This window comes from Dromaius novaehollandiae, chromosome 6, assembly GCF_036370855.1.
Source record: "Dromaius novaehollandiae isolate bDroNov1 chromosome 6, bDroNov1.hap1, whole genome shotgun sequence".
NCBI classification, from domain to species: Eukaryota; Metazoa; Chordata; class Aves; order Casuariiformes; family Dromaiidae; genus Dromaius; species Dromaius novaehollandiae.
The window spans coordinates 46,598,293-46,616,422 of NC_088103.1; the positions used below are offsets into that span (position 1 = coordinate 46,598,293).

Here is an 18,130-nt window from a genome sequence, read left to right on the forward strand (position 1 = left end):
GACATGGATAGGTCATCTCTAACCAGCTTACCAAACTCACTTTAATCTGCATTTTTTTTGTGAGAAATATGTAAATTAATGGCTGCTTCATACATTATTCACAAAACTACTTATTTAGTATCACTGATACCTCTTGTAATCTTACCTAAAGATATGCAAATGATTTAATTAGAATAATTATCCTGTATAATATACCTGAACTTTGCTCTAAAATAGTACATATTAATCATTAATGGTACTTGTATTTTTAGCTGGAAAGACAATTAAAATATTTGATTGATAGTGGAGTCTAAATGTTTTTTTTCCCTTTTTGCTGAACTTTTGGGCTAAGACAGCACTTGTGACTGTAATCAAACAATTGACCTAGTACATTCAAGAATGGTGTAATTTGATTTAAAATTATCAGGGTTGTGGCAGAAAAGTGTAGTAGTTTGAAAACAGACCAGTGGTGCTGTGTTCCTGTGCAGTGATATTCCTTGCTTCACTTTTCCTGTGGCTCTTCTTACTAATACTAGGACTGTATTGCTAAATAGAAGCTTTCTGTCTCTTAATACTCTTCTGACCATGCCGTTGTGAGGTATAATTGCTTGTGATAGCAGGGATTTCAGGCTAGAAAAGCTCTGAGAAGAAGAAAAGTGTAAGGGCTGGTCTTCCTTCAAATTTATGACCCAGCTTAAAAGGGTGCCGAGCACGTGCTGCCCTCACTGATAGACACAGCAAACGCTACGCGCTAAACGAACAAAACTGCCTGATGGGGGGAATGAATTGTTCTGCCTTTTGGAGGCTAAAACCCATCTGAACTCAAGCTGTTTCACGTTAAGAAAGTGCGAAGCAAAGTGAAATAGGTCTGGCTGTGGTGGTCTTCGCCGGAATTACCCTGTTCCTCTTGGGTCTGTTGCACAGCGGAGGCGAGAACTGGGCGAACCTCAGTAGAAACGGTGCATGCGTGTAAGCTGTTGACTTGAACATTAAAACAAAAAAAAGACTTTTGTACAGTTTTCTTAGGTGGAATATCTTCTCAGCTTTGGTGTTGAAATGAGGCTGAAATTTATCTTACTGTGGACATAAGGAAGAGAAGCAGGACAAAATGTGACATTTCAATCCATTTGCGAATGGAAGCTGGAAAAAAAAAGCTTGAAATGATTGAAATTGCTGTTTGTGTAGACTGTTTTTTAGCTTGGGTGTTATTACAGGTCAACTTACTATTGTTGTCTAAGCAAAAATGTATTCTACTAAAATCACATTAAAATTGGTTCGTATTAAATTGGACAGTGAGTTAAACTACTGGATTTTAATTACTGGATTTTTTTTATTGATGATGCAAATGGGAGAACGTTTGCTTTGGAAATAAATTAATAACTGTGGTAACAGTTATGAAGAGATGGAAAGAACCCTAAACCAAAAATAGTTAGTACGAATATGAATAGTTAAGACATTCAACCTCTCGGTAAAGGTTTATATCTTATGAATCATTGCATATATGCTGTGAAACGGAGTGACTGCTGGAAGCTCAAGGGCAATGAGGAGGAACTGCAGTTTCGTTAGTGGTTACTAAGAATTTGTTGTGGGGAAAAAGAATCATAGTGCATTTCTGCTTTATTTTTAAATAATGGAGGCAGAATTAAACCCAAACAGCTGTAGCATGGCTGATGAGGATAAGGAGAAGGAGCTTCTCTAGCTCTACAGTTTCTCCAGCTCTATAGAAAAATGATTAGAGGAATGTAACTTGTGAAGCCTTGCGTGCCAATTCATTTTCATTGAGTGTTAAGCTTAGGCAACTTATCCCCTAGATAAATTAGGCTAAGAGTAGGTTACAGTGGTTCAGCTGAAGCCCTGGTGAATAATTTAGCCAAAGAAACTTATGATGCAATTCTGTTCTCATAACCCTGCCTCCAGCTTTAAAGAGGTATAAATTTCAGTCTTGCTTGTTTTTATTTTTTAGGGGGCAGCACTTAAATACTTGCCAGCGATTGTCAATGATGTGAAGTTAGTATTTGATCCAAAAGAACTTAGGTAAGTAGAAATAATATGTACTGTGGTCTAAATTATACATTTTAACATATAATTTTTAGTATATAACTTTATTACTATACTGGAGACTCAAAGCTCTGATGCAATGAAATATAATCACCTGAGATACTATATCACTTTGATCAAATGTCTTTTCCTCTGCAAATGGTTGCAGGGCTACATAAGTACCTTATTTCTGAAGTAAAATGTGTAGCGTGGAGGTCTGACACTTCTTGACAAGCCTTGCAAGCTTGAATAGTAAAATGGTGTAATGAGATGCCAAGAATTAGCCAGTCAAGTAACTGACATAACCCCAAAGTTATATGCTTGATTATTCACTCTTTGAATTATGAATTTGTTGTAAATCATAATAGCTCTGTTATTGTTCATTGAAGCCTATTGCTGGAGACATTTCAGTAGCTTTGGAACACATGAATGCTGATAATAGTAAATAGAAAGGGTAATAGGAAGGAGTTAGAGAGATACCCAAATGAAGACCAGTATTTTAGCATTTTTAATAGTAAAAAAATGCATATTTCGACTTTTTATTTTAATGTGAAAGCAACATAACAGGACTGTGAAAAACGCAATGAATTTTTATCTAATTTGATTGCAGAAACCCTTGTATAGGTTGTCTGTCTCCATTTCTGTGTTGTGATGCCTCAGAGTGAGGCAGGGGGAATTAAAATAGAAATAAAGTAGGTAAGTGTAACCTTACTGTAACGCTGTCGTCAGGAAACTGGAATTTAGCTTCTAGTCCTCTGTACTGTAAACTTTTTAAAATGTATGTTCACGCTTCCTTTGGGACTGCAGAGCGTATCTAGTATACAGTTGCTGAACTAAACCACAATTTTGCTATGTAGTAATAAAAGTACTGGGAAAAAACTACCAAATGAGAAGTACCAAGATCTGGCCCTGATTTACCCTGAGCACTACAGTGTTTTTCCCATTGGTTATAGTACTAAAATTGAGGTTGAATAATACTTTTGAGTGTAGGCTTAATAGAAAAACAAGCTTTTAGGAACTTACAGAAAATTATTGAGACATTTTTCAATCTGTTATGTAAGAGCTCAGCTGAGAAGTTTCAGACCTTATTGTCCTAAAATACATGCATTTCTGTGTGCAGGTTTTTTTTGTTAGTGAAAACTTGTGACATGATGTATCACTCTTTTACTATTTTTCCATTTCTTGTTTAATGTGGTCATTATTATTATTCCACTAAAGGTATGTGATGGTTGAAGTAAAGGGGCAGTGTTACACACAGTTGAAGCTTAAGTTGATAAAGCATAGATGAAACTGAGAAACTCCTGTATAAAACTGGAGTAAAAGGGAGAGGCAAAAGAAAGAAGGAAAAAAGACAAGAAAAAATAATGTGTTGCTCAGAGAAATGTGAATTGTCCAACTCTGTGTTTGGAAAAAAGTTGAATTTTTTTGTCCAAAAGTATTCAGCTGTTTAGCTGCTACTGTGCAATTGGATTTTTTTTAAATATATTTTGGAGAGGTTAATAGATATTTTAATTGTCCCTTTGTACCTAGCAAACTTTTCACCGAATTCATCCTAAACGTTCCGGTGAGCCGGCTCACGATCCAGAAGCTGTACTGCCTGATAGAAATAGTTCACAGCGACCTCTTCACGCAGCATGGTAAGCACAACCGCTGGGACCGCAAAATCGTCACCGTGGTCACCGCCTCCAGACCTCTGGCAGTGGAAGGCTTGTCCTTGCTGCCAAAGTAGTGGAGGCTGTAACCAATTAACGTTGTTCCATTGGAAGGACGAGAAAACTTAAAATAAAGGAGATGCTAATTGACATTTATCGCAGGTTATAGATCATAAAGAAATGAAAGCAAAAACTCATAATTTTTAATTTAAAAGGGGCCTAAGCCTCCAGCGTTATTGGCATGTGTTCTAATTTTTAGCCTCTGGTATAGTTTTTTTCATAAATTATTATTTCAGCTTTTGTGCTCAGTAAAGTTTTATAGAGAAAGGGAAGTTTTAATGTCCTTTCTTTCTGAAGCATTGTTCTTTCCCTGTAAGCTGTCTCCTATCTGAAGTAAAACTATGTAAACCAGTTAGTGTACCATGCAGCCATGCTCTCTTATTTTCTCCTTTAAAATTAGTGGGCAAGCGAAGATAAGTTCAAGTAGTTGTCTTAGATTTCTCAGTTGGAGGTAAATCTCTTCATTCTTTCCTAGCCGACTGTAGGTTACAGGAACCTAAATAAGCGTTTACGTGCTGTCAAAAGAACGTAATGAGGGAGCAATAGGCAATGGTTCAAACATAAAGGAAATTTGAAGGATTCTTCTGTCAGATGAAAAATGCTGTGGCCATGAGATGCAAAGTGCTGATACAACAAACTTTTCCAATTTTAAAAAAACTTTTTGGTATATTGGCTTTCTACTGGCAGGTCTTATAGCAGGTCAGATGATGACTAACCCATACCTATGGAGCTTTGTCCTGGATCTGCTAATATTTGTTTTCTTACAGTTAGCAAAAAAGTACAAAGCCAACACAACCTATGCTGCATATGCTCCTTAATTTTGCCTATTCATGCCTGCTGCAGTTCAACTCTGTATTCCTGGCAGATGTGGTATTGCATGGGTCTGATACTAACTGCTGTGGAATTACGGTCTGCCTGTAGCTTTGCTTGCCATTTGAAGTTGTCCTTCTGATTTTGGTCTAGTACCAATAAAGAATGATGTTAAAGAACAAATGTTACATACGGATGGTACTTTTCATTCAGACATAATGGATGATTTTCATGAGTATAGTTTAAAACACTTTCCAAACGCCTTGGCTCTCAATTTATTTTTCTTTCTCGCTTTTCTCATTCTAATTTCTCATTCTTGTGTTCGTAGGTAATGTGTTTCATAAAACGTTTTGAGCAGTGGAGAATTCTCCAGGGGTTTAAATAACAGGGGAATACTTATGCGGATGCTATTTTATATGAGAATGTCTGAATCAGATACTGGAGAGGGCTGTAAAGAAAGGTCCAGTCTTCCACTTTCTGATTTGTATGAAGCAGCTCAATAAATACGACCGCTACTTACAATTTCAAGGAGCTTTACAAGCTCTTTAAAAGTCCCAAAGGGTGCTTTTTAATGTGAAACCTGACAGCCTCAGCATAATTTATCTATTAATTTAAATTATAAAATGATAGATTTAACAAGTTTAGTTTGTGAAATGACCACTATGAAATGATTGGAAAGAACTCATTAATGTGAGAAAAGAGACAAACAACAGGAACTGAAGCTTCCTAGACAGCTTTATTATTCTTTATCTTCTGTGGATTTTATTCAGTAGTATAGGCAGCATTTTGAAAATTTAACAAAGCTTGCGCTTGGTGATCAGTGGGGAGAGTAGTATGACTTTGATAGATATGCTTACCTAGCATTGCAAGCTATCCAGCCAAAAAATTGACAGAGTTAGGATTTTAGATTTTACTTGGAAGAAAATGTCATACGCTACTTGTTGCTTTTCATAGGTTTTGAAGGATTTAGTGGCTGAGATTTATCAGAAGAGGTTTTGTGTGTGTGTGTGTGTGTGTGTGTGTGTGTGTGTGTGTACACACACATATTAAAAAATACTTTTCTAATGTAAGTAAAGGGATCAAATAAAAATTGTGCCTTTAAAAAAATTAAAACTAGTCATGTAGATGTAGCACATGAAATTGGATTTTAAAGAATATTAACTCAGAGTACAATATTCCTTGAGGCTCTCCTGTTGCGTGCTGTGGGTGCACGTGCAGCCCTCCCTATTCCTCTGCAGATACTGTGTATTCGCATAATACAGCTCTGTAAAAGTTAACTCTCGGTTGCATGAAGCAATTTATTTCTATGTTCTGATTTTATTAGATGAAGATCGATTAAACAGAATATGCAAAAGCACATCCCCCTTCAAAGTCTGTATGTGCTTCTGCATGCAAAGGCGTTTCACAGGAATTCAAAGGACCATTTAAAAAGGTGGTTGGATCTGGGGGGGAGATCATAATGAAATAGCTTAAAATTAAAATCTATACACAATATAAAACACAATAAAGTAAAGGCTAAGAAAATACCCCCAAATGTAAGCCCTTACAAACTTGCTCTGAAGTTTTTACAAACTCAAGCAAATTTGATACTAACGGCATAAAACTGGAGCTAGTGCCGCTTCCCTTAGGATACGCGCTTCTGCGTTGCCCTCCCTTTTGCAGGGTTGTGTGTGGCCTCAGATATTCTTCTGTGTTGATAATTAATATCTCAGAGGCTTTTCTTGCCACTGATAATTCTGTACCTTGTTTGTGGCCAGAGAATGAATTGTACAGGAAAACTTTTAGGAACACTAAAATTCACTTGAAAATAAATTAAGCCAATAGCCACAGCCACTGTCAAATTCCCATTTTCCTTGCTCTGTGGGTCTGAGTTCTCATTACTCAAACATAGCTTATTGAATGAATGAGAAGGGACAGAGGCAGTACAACTAATTTTAAACTGATTGGATATTCATATGAAAATATTGCCTACTAATCCTGTATTGTATTACATAAATGAGTTTTTCTTTTCTGAGGAGCAATATGCAATACAGGATTGTGGGACTGATAGAAAGCTGGGAGACATACAGAAAATTGGATAGCATTTCATCAATACATTTCCATTGGAGAAAAATGCTCCAGTGCTGTGCCCTGAGAGATCGGGGAGAATTTGTGGTGTTTTGAGACGAGTTAAAATTCAAAAGACGTGGATTTGTCAAGCTGCAAGGATTTTTGGTTGAGAGGGGCAGGTGTGATAGATTGCCAAGACAGTGCTTGTACTCAAAAAAAAAAAAAAAAAAGCATGTTGAGTAAGTGATGGGTCAATGGTCTGCAAGTTTGGGATCTCGGATAAGAATGGGCTATAGTATTGTGGTTTGTATGTCTTTAGAAGATGATGATGTGAAATACAGTTGTAAAATCAGTTCACTTGTTTTCTGGTTATGTTGTATGCCCTGCATTTGGTGTAGAGAATTTTATTTCCTTCTGGAATTCAAGATAACTTTTGTCCTTTGTGGAACTTAAATTAATTTTTAATAAGTTTTCTTCAGCCCTGGAAGGAAAATCCTGTACAATCCTTATATTTTGTTGCTTTTGTCCTAACAGTGATTCATAACTGAGCCCTTGTACAGAAGGGAAAAAGATTAAATCAGTCTGTAGCTGGTCAGTCCAAGCAACTTTAGACAGTGTTTGTGTGTATATTTGATAGGAGAATAACAGCCAGGTGACTTTCAGGAGCGTATTTTTCCAGGCCTGTGGTTATTTGCAGAGACCAACTGTATAGATTAAATCTGTAGTAGATCTTCATGCTTCAGGTTTCCAGCCTTGAAATAGCAAATCCTCAAATACCACTAGTGGAGAAGATGCGCTGTTCTGAAAGCGATTCCCTGCTAATACAAGGACAGTTGTTTCTGCCTATTTCTAATGGTTGTATTCATTGAGTTCAAAGCCTGTTTTCTGCATATTAGATGATCTGCCTTTTCTCGCCCTCCATATTTATATCAATAATCTATTACGGCTTTAGCAAAATGAGTTTTCCTCTTGTAAAGCATATGTTACCTCTTGTTTTTCTCAAGCATGGAAAAATGCCTAAAGTGATAATATTCAATTGTGTGAACAGGGTGGGGGGGGCACAATAGAACTGTGTTTTAAATTGGTTTAATTTTTGTTTCCTTTCTTTCGTGACGGAACATTTACTGCAAGGTCATTGAGAATGTCCCTTGGTCACGGTCGCTGGAGAAGTTCTCCATAGGGTATAACAAAACTACTTTCAAGAACTGAATCACGGAGATGATCTAAGTGCTCTGCCTGCCTTTTGAGAGGGTTTCAAGAGCTAAACTGCCGTGCTCTTCTGTACAGTATCTTTCTTAGACAATTTTTTTGATTTCTGTGTTTTGCAGATAGATTACAGGAGTGGTGGTATTGGGAGAAAGCGTAATTCTGAAGGAGTTTTGCAGCCTGTGCTTTGGATTAGTTCAGTTGACTCTTTCTCACTCTCTCCCTGCTTCCTGTAGATAGGAAAATTAATTGCCAGGATTCTTTTGTACAGAAGCCGGGCACTTAACTTCTGTAGTGCCTTTGAAAACCCCAGTGTTCATCTGCACTAACTGGGATGCAATTCTGGCATGTTGTGAAGCATTTTGAATTCTCTGTGGTTAAGGTCCTGGTGCAGCAAGGTACTTAAGATTAAGACTTGAGCTTGAGTAGAGCCTTATAAATACTGGTTAAGGCAAGTAGGTATGCACATACGCTCAGCTATATCAATATGTCCTTATATGTGAATGCTAGATGCAATATTTTATATCTCCCTATATAACTAATATGTAAGTATATATTAATTAGTATATAACAATAAATATCTATAAATATGTATAAGAAGGATGGAGATATATAAAAATATATATATATAAAATACATAGTTATTGCCAGTACTGCAGTATTTTATCTAGCTCTGTGGCACGCACACACAAAAAGGGTTTTCTTGTGTATGGAGCAAAAAAACTCTTGACCATAACCAACTCTGCTTCCCTTCATCCTTCCATGTCTTTCTGCCCTCCAAAATAAGAACAATCAGCTCAACCCCCCAATACAGGAAACATCTCTTCTGGTTAACTACTTTATCTTGCAAGTATATCTTGTGGAAAAATATGTGCATATACATGTATGAGCTTATAAATTGGAGTGGAGCAGTTTTATAATAGTGTGTTAATACTTGCAGTTGTTAGTTAAGTGAAGTGTCTTTGAAAAATCTCAAAATTTTGGTTTTATGTAAACAGTGACTTGTTTGGTCCTGTAGAGATGTTTGTATTCTCTGTTGCTTTGCTTTACAAATGACTTCAAGCTAATTACCAAGTGAGCCATGTGGCTGCTGTATTCTTAAATAGTTGGAAAAGTGTTTTCTTTATTAGAAAATTGTTTGTCTATTAAATATTTGTAGAGAGCATAAAGCATTTAGAAGATTCCTTACTGTTTAATTCTCACTAAAATGATCATCTTTATCTTCATGCTGTGTAAAAGCAGCAAGGTTATTAAGCATAATTTTTATTTGGCTGCATTAACTAAATGAACCATAAAACAAAGAAATGCATTTGTCAGTGTCCCTACAAAACTGACAAAAATTTATTATGCGTATTTAGCTGCAACATAGTTCTGGTGTCAGTGGTCCATTGAAATCTTTGCTCGGATACTCCTAAGTTGGTAATGCCTCCTGAGCATCCTTTTGTGAAGATTAATATTTTATTCTCACTGCACATCCCTGTGACATTAATCATTGTGGGTTGGACTTGTGCACTAGAGGATGAACAGATGTCGAATTATTGTTGTCTGTAATCATTGTGAGTCATACTTGTGAGCTATCTTCAAAGCTGGCTTTTGAACGGGAGACTAGTGTTATAGGCTGTAGATTTATCAAGGCTGCCCATTAGTCAGTGCTGGGAGGTGTGTGTCACAGGCAGTCTGGTGAAGGTTAACCTTTCCTGTTCTGTACTTTTAAATAATCAAAATATAATTGATCAACCAAATTTTTTCAAAGTAGTTTATAGCAGAGGATGCATGTAAAATCTTGTCTCCCTGTAGAGCGTACTGCCATAGTATTAATTTGTTTAAAAATATACATTTATAGTGTTGGGTTCCATCTTCAGTTTTTGTTGCCTTCCAGTTCTGGTGCATTTCATTAGACATATCTGGAAAGCCTCAAAACTGTCCATGAAGTAGGAGCAGCTCTTCGAAGTGGGCTTGAAGTGGTATTCAGTGATAGGAAATCCAGCCAGTGCCCGCTTACTGGTTGTCTTCCTCCGTGGCCGGTTACTGGGGCTGATACCGCTCAGTGTCTTCAGTAGCAGCCTGGGCGAAGGGATGCAGTGTGCCCTCAGCAAGCTCCCAAGCGACCCCAAATTGCGGTGAGCGGTTGAAGTGCTGTAAGACAGGGCTGCAGCTTGGAGCGAACTTGGTAGATGGGAGAAATGGGCAGATAGGAAACTCATGAAGCTTCCCAAAGACACATGCCGAGCCCTGCACCGGGGTGGGATAACCCCATGCAGCAGTGCAGGACGGGGACTAGGGCCAGGGCCAGGCTTGCAGAGAAGGAGCTGGGGCCCTGGCGCGCAGCAAGCTGAGTGTTGTTGCTTAGCCAGGAAAAGAGGACTGGGGAGGCCCAAATGCCCTGACCGAATAGGGAAGCAGCTCTGCTCTGGGCTGGAGGTTGGGCTAGATGAGCCCTGGAGGTCGCTCCTAACCCAAATTATTCTGTGACTGTAAAACTAGGCCTTTAACGACTGTAAGAGAAAGTCAAAACTTGCATGTAAAAATCATCCAGCATGTAAATGTTTCTATTACCTGTGAGATGCTGATTATCACCAGGTTCCCGTTAGCCCAAGATTTCCATTAGTAATTAGAGGGACAAGTAATCTTTAGAAGGATTTCACAATGATAGTGCTTGCACGCTTTTTTGGGTGGCTGGGGGGGAAATCTGGGAAAGATCCGGATCTTCAAGTGTGGGAAGGCTGTCCCCATCTCATCAGGAAAAGTTGGGAGTATCTATAAATTTTCCAATTTAGTTATCTGCAAGCAGATCACAATGTTGCAAGTTTGGGAGTACGTTTGACGTGTGTGTGTATTTTTAACAACTCTTGATTTTGAGGAAGTCCTGAGATACTAATAAATGCCAGATCGAATAACTGCTACTTCTGTACAAGCTTCCCTTCCCTCTCTGTGCTCCGGTGATGTGTATTCAGTGATCATGTATCCTGGACACCCTGACACTTGGCTTTATCTTCCCATATTATATAACCTGCAAAAGGTACACACCAAACAGCAGATGATCACAAGTTTGATGTTTGGGAAGGCAGAGACAGTAAAGTGATGTCAAGTCCACCCGAAAGATCTCTGTCTTTTGTATAGATTGTGTAATACCAAATGAAGTAGTATGACAAATCAATTAGTTTTTCCTTTCTCAGAAATTCAACTTGAATACCTTCTCCCTTGATTAATTTGTACTGCAGACAATCCAACTTAAAGGTGACACAGCTGCAATTTTCGCCCTCTCCATGCTTGCAGATATTAAATTGATCTTTGACCATTCTGTAGTAGTGGGGCTTAGCGGGGACATGAAACGTTTTCAGACCTCTAATTAAGGGCCTTTGTAAGTTATTAAAGATTGATTCACCTCCCAGGCTTTAGAGAGGGGAGTTAGCATGTCTCTGCCGAAGCACTTAGCAACTGTGTGCCAGAGTGCTTCCTCTCCCTTGTATTTGGTGAAAGCAGGGGGCCATATCTTTGCATTGTGTCTTTCTTAATTTGTGTATTTTCTCTCCAAGTCAGTCAAAACAAGTAAGATAACATGATAATAACTGTGGAAGTTTCACAGATGCTTTCTGATTGCAGCACTGTCCTCCACCTCTCTGGCAGAAGCAAATTGAGCTGAACTAGGGAATTCATCAGACAACTTTATATGGAAAATAAGTAGTTAATTTTGACCTGCGTCCATCTGATGATTCCTGTCACCTTAGATCGGTCTAAATACTTGAACAAGGAAGGAAACCATTCTTGGGATAGGCATGAGTGGTCAAGGGCTGGAGTAGCTAAAGGAGCTGCTTTTTTCAGTGAGAAGTTTAAAATGAGTGTAAAATAATGATGATACTAACATACATGGTGAGTCAGTATCTAAAAAACCTTCTTTATGTAATGGCTAGATCTTCATTCAGATGTGTTTTTCTGTTTGAGGAGATGCGATATTTTTAGTTAAGGTTACGCATTTAAAGTATGTGACAGCGAACTATTACTTTAAATGCACATATTTTGCTGTCTGCCATACCAGGGCAGTTGTGACGCTTCATCTTTGTATAAATAGCTTCAGATTATTTAATGCATGTTTCTGTAAATAAGCTCTTTCAGTGGTGCTTGTTATGCTTTTATGCTTGTATACTTCTAGTCACAGTATAACAAAAAATCCTGTATCTTTAAGGTTTTTCTTCCGATTATAATGTTTCAGTGCAGCTTTGATCAGTTCCGTTGGGCCAATTTAATAGTAGAGATCACCATCCACTTTCACTTTTGGGATCTGTATAGATCCACGGATAATATATAGGTATAAACAAATAATGGGAACTTAGGCTGAAGCTGTTTGTCTGGTACCACATTTGGTTCTTTTGGAATGCAGTTCTGTGCGTCATGGGTAGGTATTAAAAAAAATGAGTATGAGGGGATGTGACGGATTCATGGCCAGACATACTTCCCTAGGTAATTACGTGGCAGGATCTAATGCCTGTTTTTTGAGGCAGAAACTTCAACTGACACACTGATTCTGCTCCTTTTTAGAACTATAAAGCTGAAGATTAAATAACCAAGAAGCATTAAATAGAAAATTCTTCATTGAAGAAACTGGTCTTCAAAGTACTTTCTTTGACTGAGAGCCCACTTATGCATTCCTACTGCATGTGTTCTTCCGTGAGTTGCTTGAGACTGGAGAATATTTTTCTTGAAATACTAGAAGTTGGATGTTCTTATACACCGCTCTTCTCGCTTTCCGTTTGTGACAAGGTGGAATGAGGATGCTGCTGTTTCAGTTCCTCTCTGCTATCTTGTCGAGACGGAGTGCTCTCTATTGTGTGTCGTAGCATGTTGTTTCTTGATTGTTTTTCACATCAGTGACTCTTTCCCCGCTGTGCAGTTCGTGTGGTTCCAGCCTTTGCGCAGGTACCTCGCCATAGGGCTGAGGGATGTGGTCCTGGCCAGTGCTCCACCTGGAACTCCTTCATACCTAGCATAAGACCAGGCTCTGCGGTCAGCTGGGAGTCCTGAAACTACAGCGAACTGTTCAAGTCGTTGCAGTTGGACCTTCTGGCACTGGCTGAAGGCTTCTGGCAACCTTTAAGCAAAGACTCCTTTCTTATGAAGTCCATCCTGAAGTATAGCTTTGTCTTGTCCATCCTGTCTATCCTTCTCTTTCTTCAGAGTGGCAAAAGCAAGTCCTTTTGGGTCCATACTATTATCATGGACACTCACCAAGCAAGAGTAACTTTCACCTTGGCCTTGAGTTTGTCACATCTGTATCAATTTATCTGCTGCAAGCCAAAACAAAATACCATAAGCACATATCTATTTCTTCATCCTTGGCACCTCTCTGCATCTGAGTGTGGCCCATGCATTGCAGTTCTATATGTAATAGTATAACATACACTATATTTTATAATATACTATACTAGTACCTTCTTCCCCACCACTGAGATCTCAGTGCTTAGGGAGTGGCGTCTCTTTAATATTGATATGAATTGTCAGGAATAGTCAAAGGTGGAAGTTCATGTGTCGCCTCCAGACGCTTCTTCAACAAAGGATGAAACCAGCAAAGGTTCTTAATTTTGGTGAAGTAAAGCCAAAGGGTCATCCTTTTTGGTGGTGCACATCTCTGTCATCCTTTGAGCTACTGGGTATTTGCTGCATCTTCTCAGCATCAGCTCATTCATTCTGTAACTCCTGCCTCTCCTGCCTGCTTCTGGATGCCACTTGTATCTACTGTGGACAGGTAGATAGGAAATGCGTGCCAATAAAGAGACTGGTTGGAGAAGGAGCTTCTGCCTTCAAGCAGAAGCTTTTACTCTAAGTCTCCCACTACCAGGACACGCTTTGAAGTTTCAGATGGTTGAAAGTTTGTTGAGCCTGGGTTCTTCAAGCTTTTCAGGAATGTGTTAGTTATAACTCCAAATGTGCGCTTTCACATTGCAGTATGATCATCTCCCTTTGAAAGATTAGTGTCTCCATTTCATTTTTAGCCTCGTGTCTGCAGTTGTTCTCTGTCACATCCGCCATGTCACGTGGTGATGTTCGCTAGTCCAGAACGATTAAAATGCTCTTGAAGTTCTTAATTGAGTGTTCACGAGCGTTGCTGAATGTTGTGGGGACTTCAACTTCTGTGTGAGTTTCTGCTAAGTAGTTCTTATAGTACAAGGCAACTTTTAGGAGTAACCAATACTGCGAAAGTATGTGTCCATGCTGACTCAAGAAAGATTACTTAACAGTAACTATTGTTTTTCAAGATATGTAATCCATGTGTGTATACACATACAGCTATGCTGCTTTCTCTTTCTCATGCATATCACTCTTCTGAGAGAAAAAAATTCTGCCTGCCAGCTTGGCAACACAGCCCTTTTAGCATAGAGACCTAATACTCTTTCCTTTGGACAAAACAGAGCTTATGCCTTCTCTTAGGTGTGTGAAATAGTCGGGCAGACTGAGAGGGAAAGGCATGTTTGAATACCAGGCTGACTGGATACATGCATAACTTCATCATCGTAATATCTCTTTGCAGCAAGTCAGGCTTTGATGATCAAGGCCATGAACAAGAATAACCAGTTCTCCTTTGGGTATAGATTTACTGGGAGGAGGGGCAGAGATGGAAGAGGCTAAGGTTTTTAACTCCCCTCTTTGCTACCTCGAGGATAAATCATGCGTGCTTCTGGTCTCGTGGTGTGGCTGCAGCTGGTTCCAAGTCCGAACGCTCTGCTCGAGATAACTCTCAGGTCACACGTTCATTAGATTCCATCAGTGCCCGAGCGTTACCTGCTGGAAGATGTAGGAGTGTCAGTGCTCGGTTTTTACCTTACGTTCTTGATTTTTGGGTCATTATTTACCTTCCTTTCAGTTTTGCTCATCTTGTCCTTATCTCCCCTTTCTGAAATACTTGTATGGTACAGGACTTCTACAAACCACAGCTGAATATGAGCATAAAATACCTTAACAGCATTTTTGGGGAAAACCACTATAGCATCTACTAAACAAGATGACTCTCTGACCCTTCTGATTTGAAGGGAGATGCTCCTATGTGCCTCTCTGTGTTGTCTTGGGGATGCTATTCCAAATGACCAAGCTACATGAGCATAGGGACACAGTGTGCTACTATCATGAAATGCTTCTGAAGAAGGCACAGAGATCAGAAAGTCTAGAAAAGACTTGGCTGAATGTTAATCTAAGTTGTATCACACATTTTGGTAAATTATGTTTGTGCTCCTAGACTATGCTACCTTGATTACAAGTGCAGGTAAGGTAAAGAAAGTGTAACATGCCTTTCCAACATTCATCCTGTTGAGCAAGTGTGAAGCTGTGTTTATGTGTAATGCTTTGTGTAGCAGTGTGTTATGGGTCTGATTAATCAATGTTCTTAAGAACAGGCAGGCAAAATCGGTGAGACTGCTCAAGCGCTTTGCTGAATTGGGGCCTGCAGGGAGAAAAACCGTACTGTTTGTCCACGCCTTCTTAACCTAATGACTCTATTTTCATTTGCTTATAACTTTCTCAGGTTTTCATCTCTTGGGCTGAAATGCAGGTGACTATTTGGAAATCTGGAAGTTACTTTTTCTAAAACTTTGTCTTGTATAGGCCCTGAAGCAGGTTGTATACTTAGGAGATGCTCTGAAGTTATTTAAAGCTGTCCATATATCCTTATGTTTTGTGTGCAGACTGCAGGGAAATCTTGCTGCCAACAATGACAGATCAGCTGAAGTATCACTTGGAAAGACAAGAAGATCTGGAGGCTTGTTGCCAATTGCTTAGTAACATCCTGGAAGTGCTTTACAAGAAAGATGTGGTTAGTATCTTGTGTTTCTGTGATGATTAGCACTTAGAAATGGGTCCTGCTAGGACTGATTAAGTAGGTAATCTTTTCTTATTTTTCTCTCCTTCCCTGTTTCTTCCTGTTTTCTACCAGCCTCTCTCCCTTTTTAAGTCTTCTTTTTAGGTATGCACGGACAAGGATGTGTTGTCTGATGGTACCCTCTCATGGTGTTTCTTACTGTTTCTGAGGTGCCTCTCTTGCATCCAATAACGTTTTTCCAGACATTGATCAGATAGTGAGTTACACCTTTCTTACACAGTGTCCAGCCTCTGCTAGGTGGAAAATGTTCAATTTTCCACAAACATTTTGAGAAACAATTTAACTTATATCGATGTTGACCTGACCTGTATGAACACATACTTCAGTAAACTCATTTAGCTATTTAAAGTACTGTTTAAAGTTGTATAGTAGAATTGGCCACATCAGGAAGAAATAATGTGAATTAGAATGTGGCTTCTTCTCTATGAATATGATAACTAATGTAGTTGTCTTAATGTTCAGAATATAAAGACATGATATAGTTGCACAGGAGAACCTGTGCTGTGCCCTGGGTTGCTATGTAGATGTGTAGCTTGCATAATAGTCCATTTTTGTCTTTTCTTGACTTCACACAAATATGCAAATATGGGTGCTTTACTGGAAAGCTTTAATGACTTGATGCTGTCTTAGAGCAAGTTTGGGCTGATGAGGCTGCCGTCTGAACCTTCAATCCTATGTAGACTCATCAACTAATTTAGTTAGAAAGGTCCTCTGGGGTCACCTAGTCACACAGCGTCTTACTCGACTATGTTTTTGGACTAGTTCTGGGTTTGTTTTTTTCTGAAGTACTCCAACGTGACTGCTTCAGGGAGCAGCTTGCTTTAAAAAAAGGAGTTTGTTCCTGACAGCTTGGCTGCTCCCTGTCACTTTGACTGCGTTGCTCGCAGCAGCAGCTACCTTCCTGCTCTCCCGCTTTCGGAGGTGACCCCCGCTGAAAAGGACTGCGGGGATGACGGGAGCAGAGCTGAGAGCTGGCCACCGCTGCCCGTCAGCGGCTGGCTGCGAGCCGGCTGCAGAGCCGCCAGGAAGGAGAGAGCTACTTGCCAGTAGAGAAGGGGGATGGAGAAGGGCTGTAGGGAGAGGAAGCAAACACTGCAAGCGAGAAGGGACATAAAGACATTGAAAATGGACAGGACAGCAGAAGAGCCAGGAATGCAGAGAAACTGAGACTCCCAAGAGAAAAATCCTAGGAGAGAAGGAAGGGAGAGCCAAAGGGTAGAGAGGAGCAGCGTACTGAGGCAGATGCGTTCCTCCCTGGAGATGCTCTTTGTACTAGAAACACACGTTTTATTCCAGAGACAGATCTGTCAGCAACAGAAAGAAAAGTCTATATTGTGGCAGTAGCTGTGGACGATGAAGGATCATTCTTCAAATATGCAAATATATTTTTCCATATATGCAAATATGCCTTTGATACTTAAGTATAATCTGATGATCAGCTGGGGGTATTATTGCGTGGACCCAAGGACAAGGAAGAAATTGGTTCACCAGAATGTTTGTATAGTAGTGAAGAAGCAACACACAGATACTGTTTTTTCTAGATGATTATATGGGAAAATGCTTCTAAATGTTGGCCATAGAATTGTTTCCCCTTCCCCTCCCACACCCACTTCTGAAGTCTGCTCCTTCCGACTAGTGCAAATTCTGAAGGCACCTGTTTATAAAGTAAAAGGTGGAATGAAGCTCGTCTGTTTTTTGTTGCTTTTTATTTCCCTTCTTTGTCACATGTTTTTTGGCTTCAGCTTCTGTAGACCTCATTCTTCATGAGGCTAAAAGGCCAGCTGCAATGAATATTTTTTAGCTCTTACAAAAAATAGTGGCAAATCACTTCTAATAGAAAATTATTAATTTGAAATAATTGACTGAAATTGAGGTTCCTTACCTAAAGTTTTTCTTTGTTTTTGTTATTTTCTTTCAGTTGAGCTGAATCTCTGTTGCAGAATAGGCTGCCAAACCCTGGTGATGACTGTAGGCTTTTGATGTTGGAAAAAAATGAGTTTGGAAAATGAAGATGTTAAGTAACTAAATGTCACAGGCTTGCTTTTCATTTAGATAACTGCAACAGTACACCTAAATTTGAGTAGCATGTATTAATAAAATAGACTTTGGATGGTCTTTATTAAAATCGGAGACTAATTTTCTCCTTTTTGATCAACAGCAGTAAGTGATGTTTTATTTAACTTTCACAAGAAGGGTGAATTTAAAGGCAAACATAAATATTTGAATCGTAGTGGTGTATCTTGTATCTAATTACCACCGATTTATTCTTTTTCCTTAGGGACCAACACAACGACATGTCCAGATAATCATGGAAAAGCTATTGAGGACAGTAAATAGAACAGTCATTTCCATGGGACGTGATTCAGAGCTCATTGTAAGTGTCTCTTGATGTAAACTTAAATACCTTTGTCACATCTCTTTGAACCTGACTGTAATAGGATTTAAATCCCAAGTGATGCAAAGCAATCAAAAC

General features: G+C 39.1%; 1 protein-coding gene across 2 annotated transcripts in view; it reads left to right on the top strand.

The window, feature by feature from the left end:
• DOCK1 (dedicator of cytokinesis 1) overlaps window positions 1-18,130 on the top strand; it is a 299,358-nt gene that overhangs the window by 82,106 nt on the left and 199,122 nt on the right. For both annotated transcript variants that reach the window (XM_026115844.2, XM_026115845.2), the window contains exons 24-27: window positions 1,943-2,013; window positions 3,547-3,653; window positions 15,464-15,591; window positions 17,936-18,031. In XM_026115844.2, coding sequence (XP_025971629.2) covers window positions 1,943-2,013; window positions 3,547-3,653; window positions 15,464-15,591; window positions 17,936-18,031 — 402 coding nt within the window. The remainder of the gene's footprint in view (window positions 1-1,942; window positions 2,014-3,546; window positions 3,654-15,463; window positions 15,592-17,935; window positions 18,032-18,130) is intronic.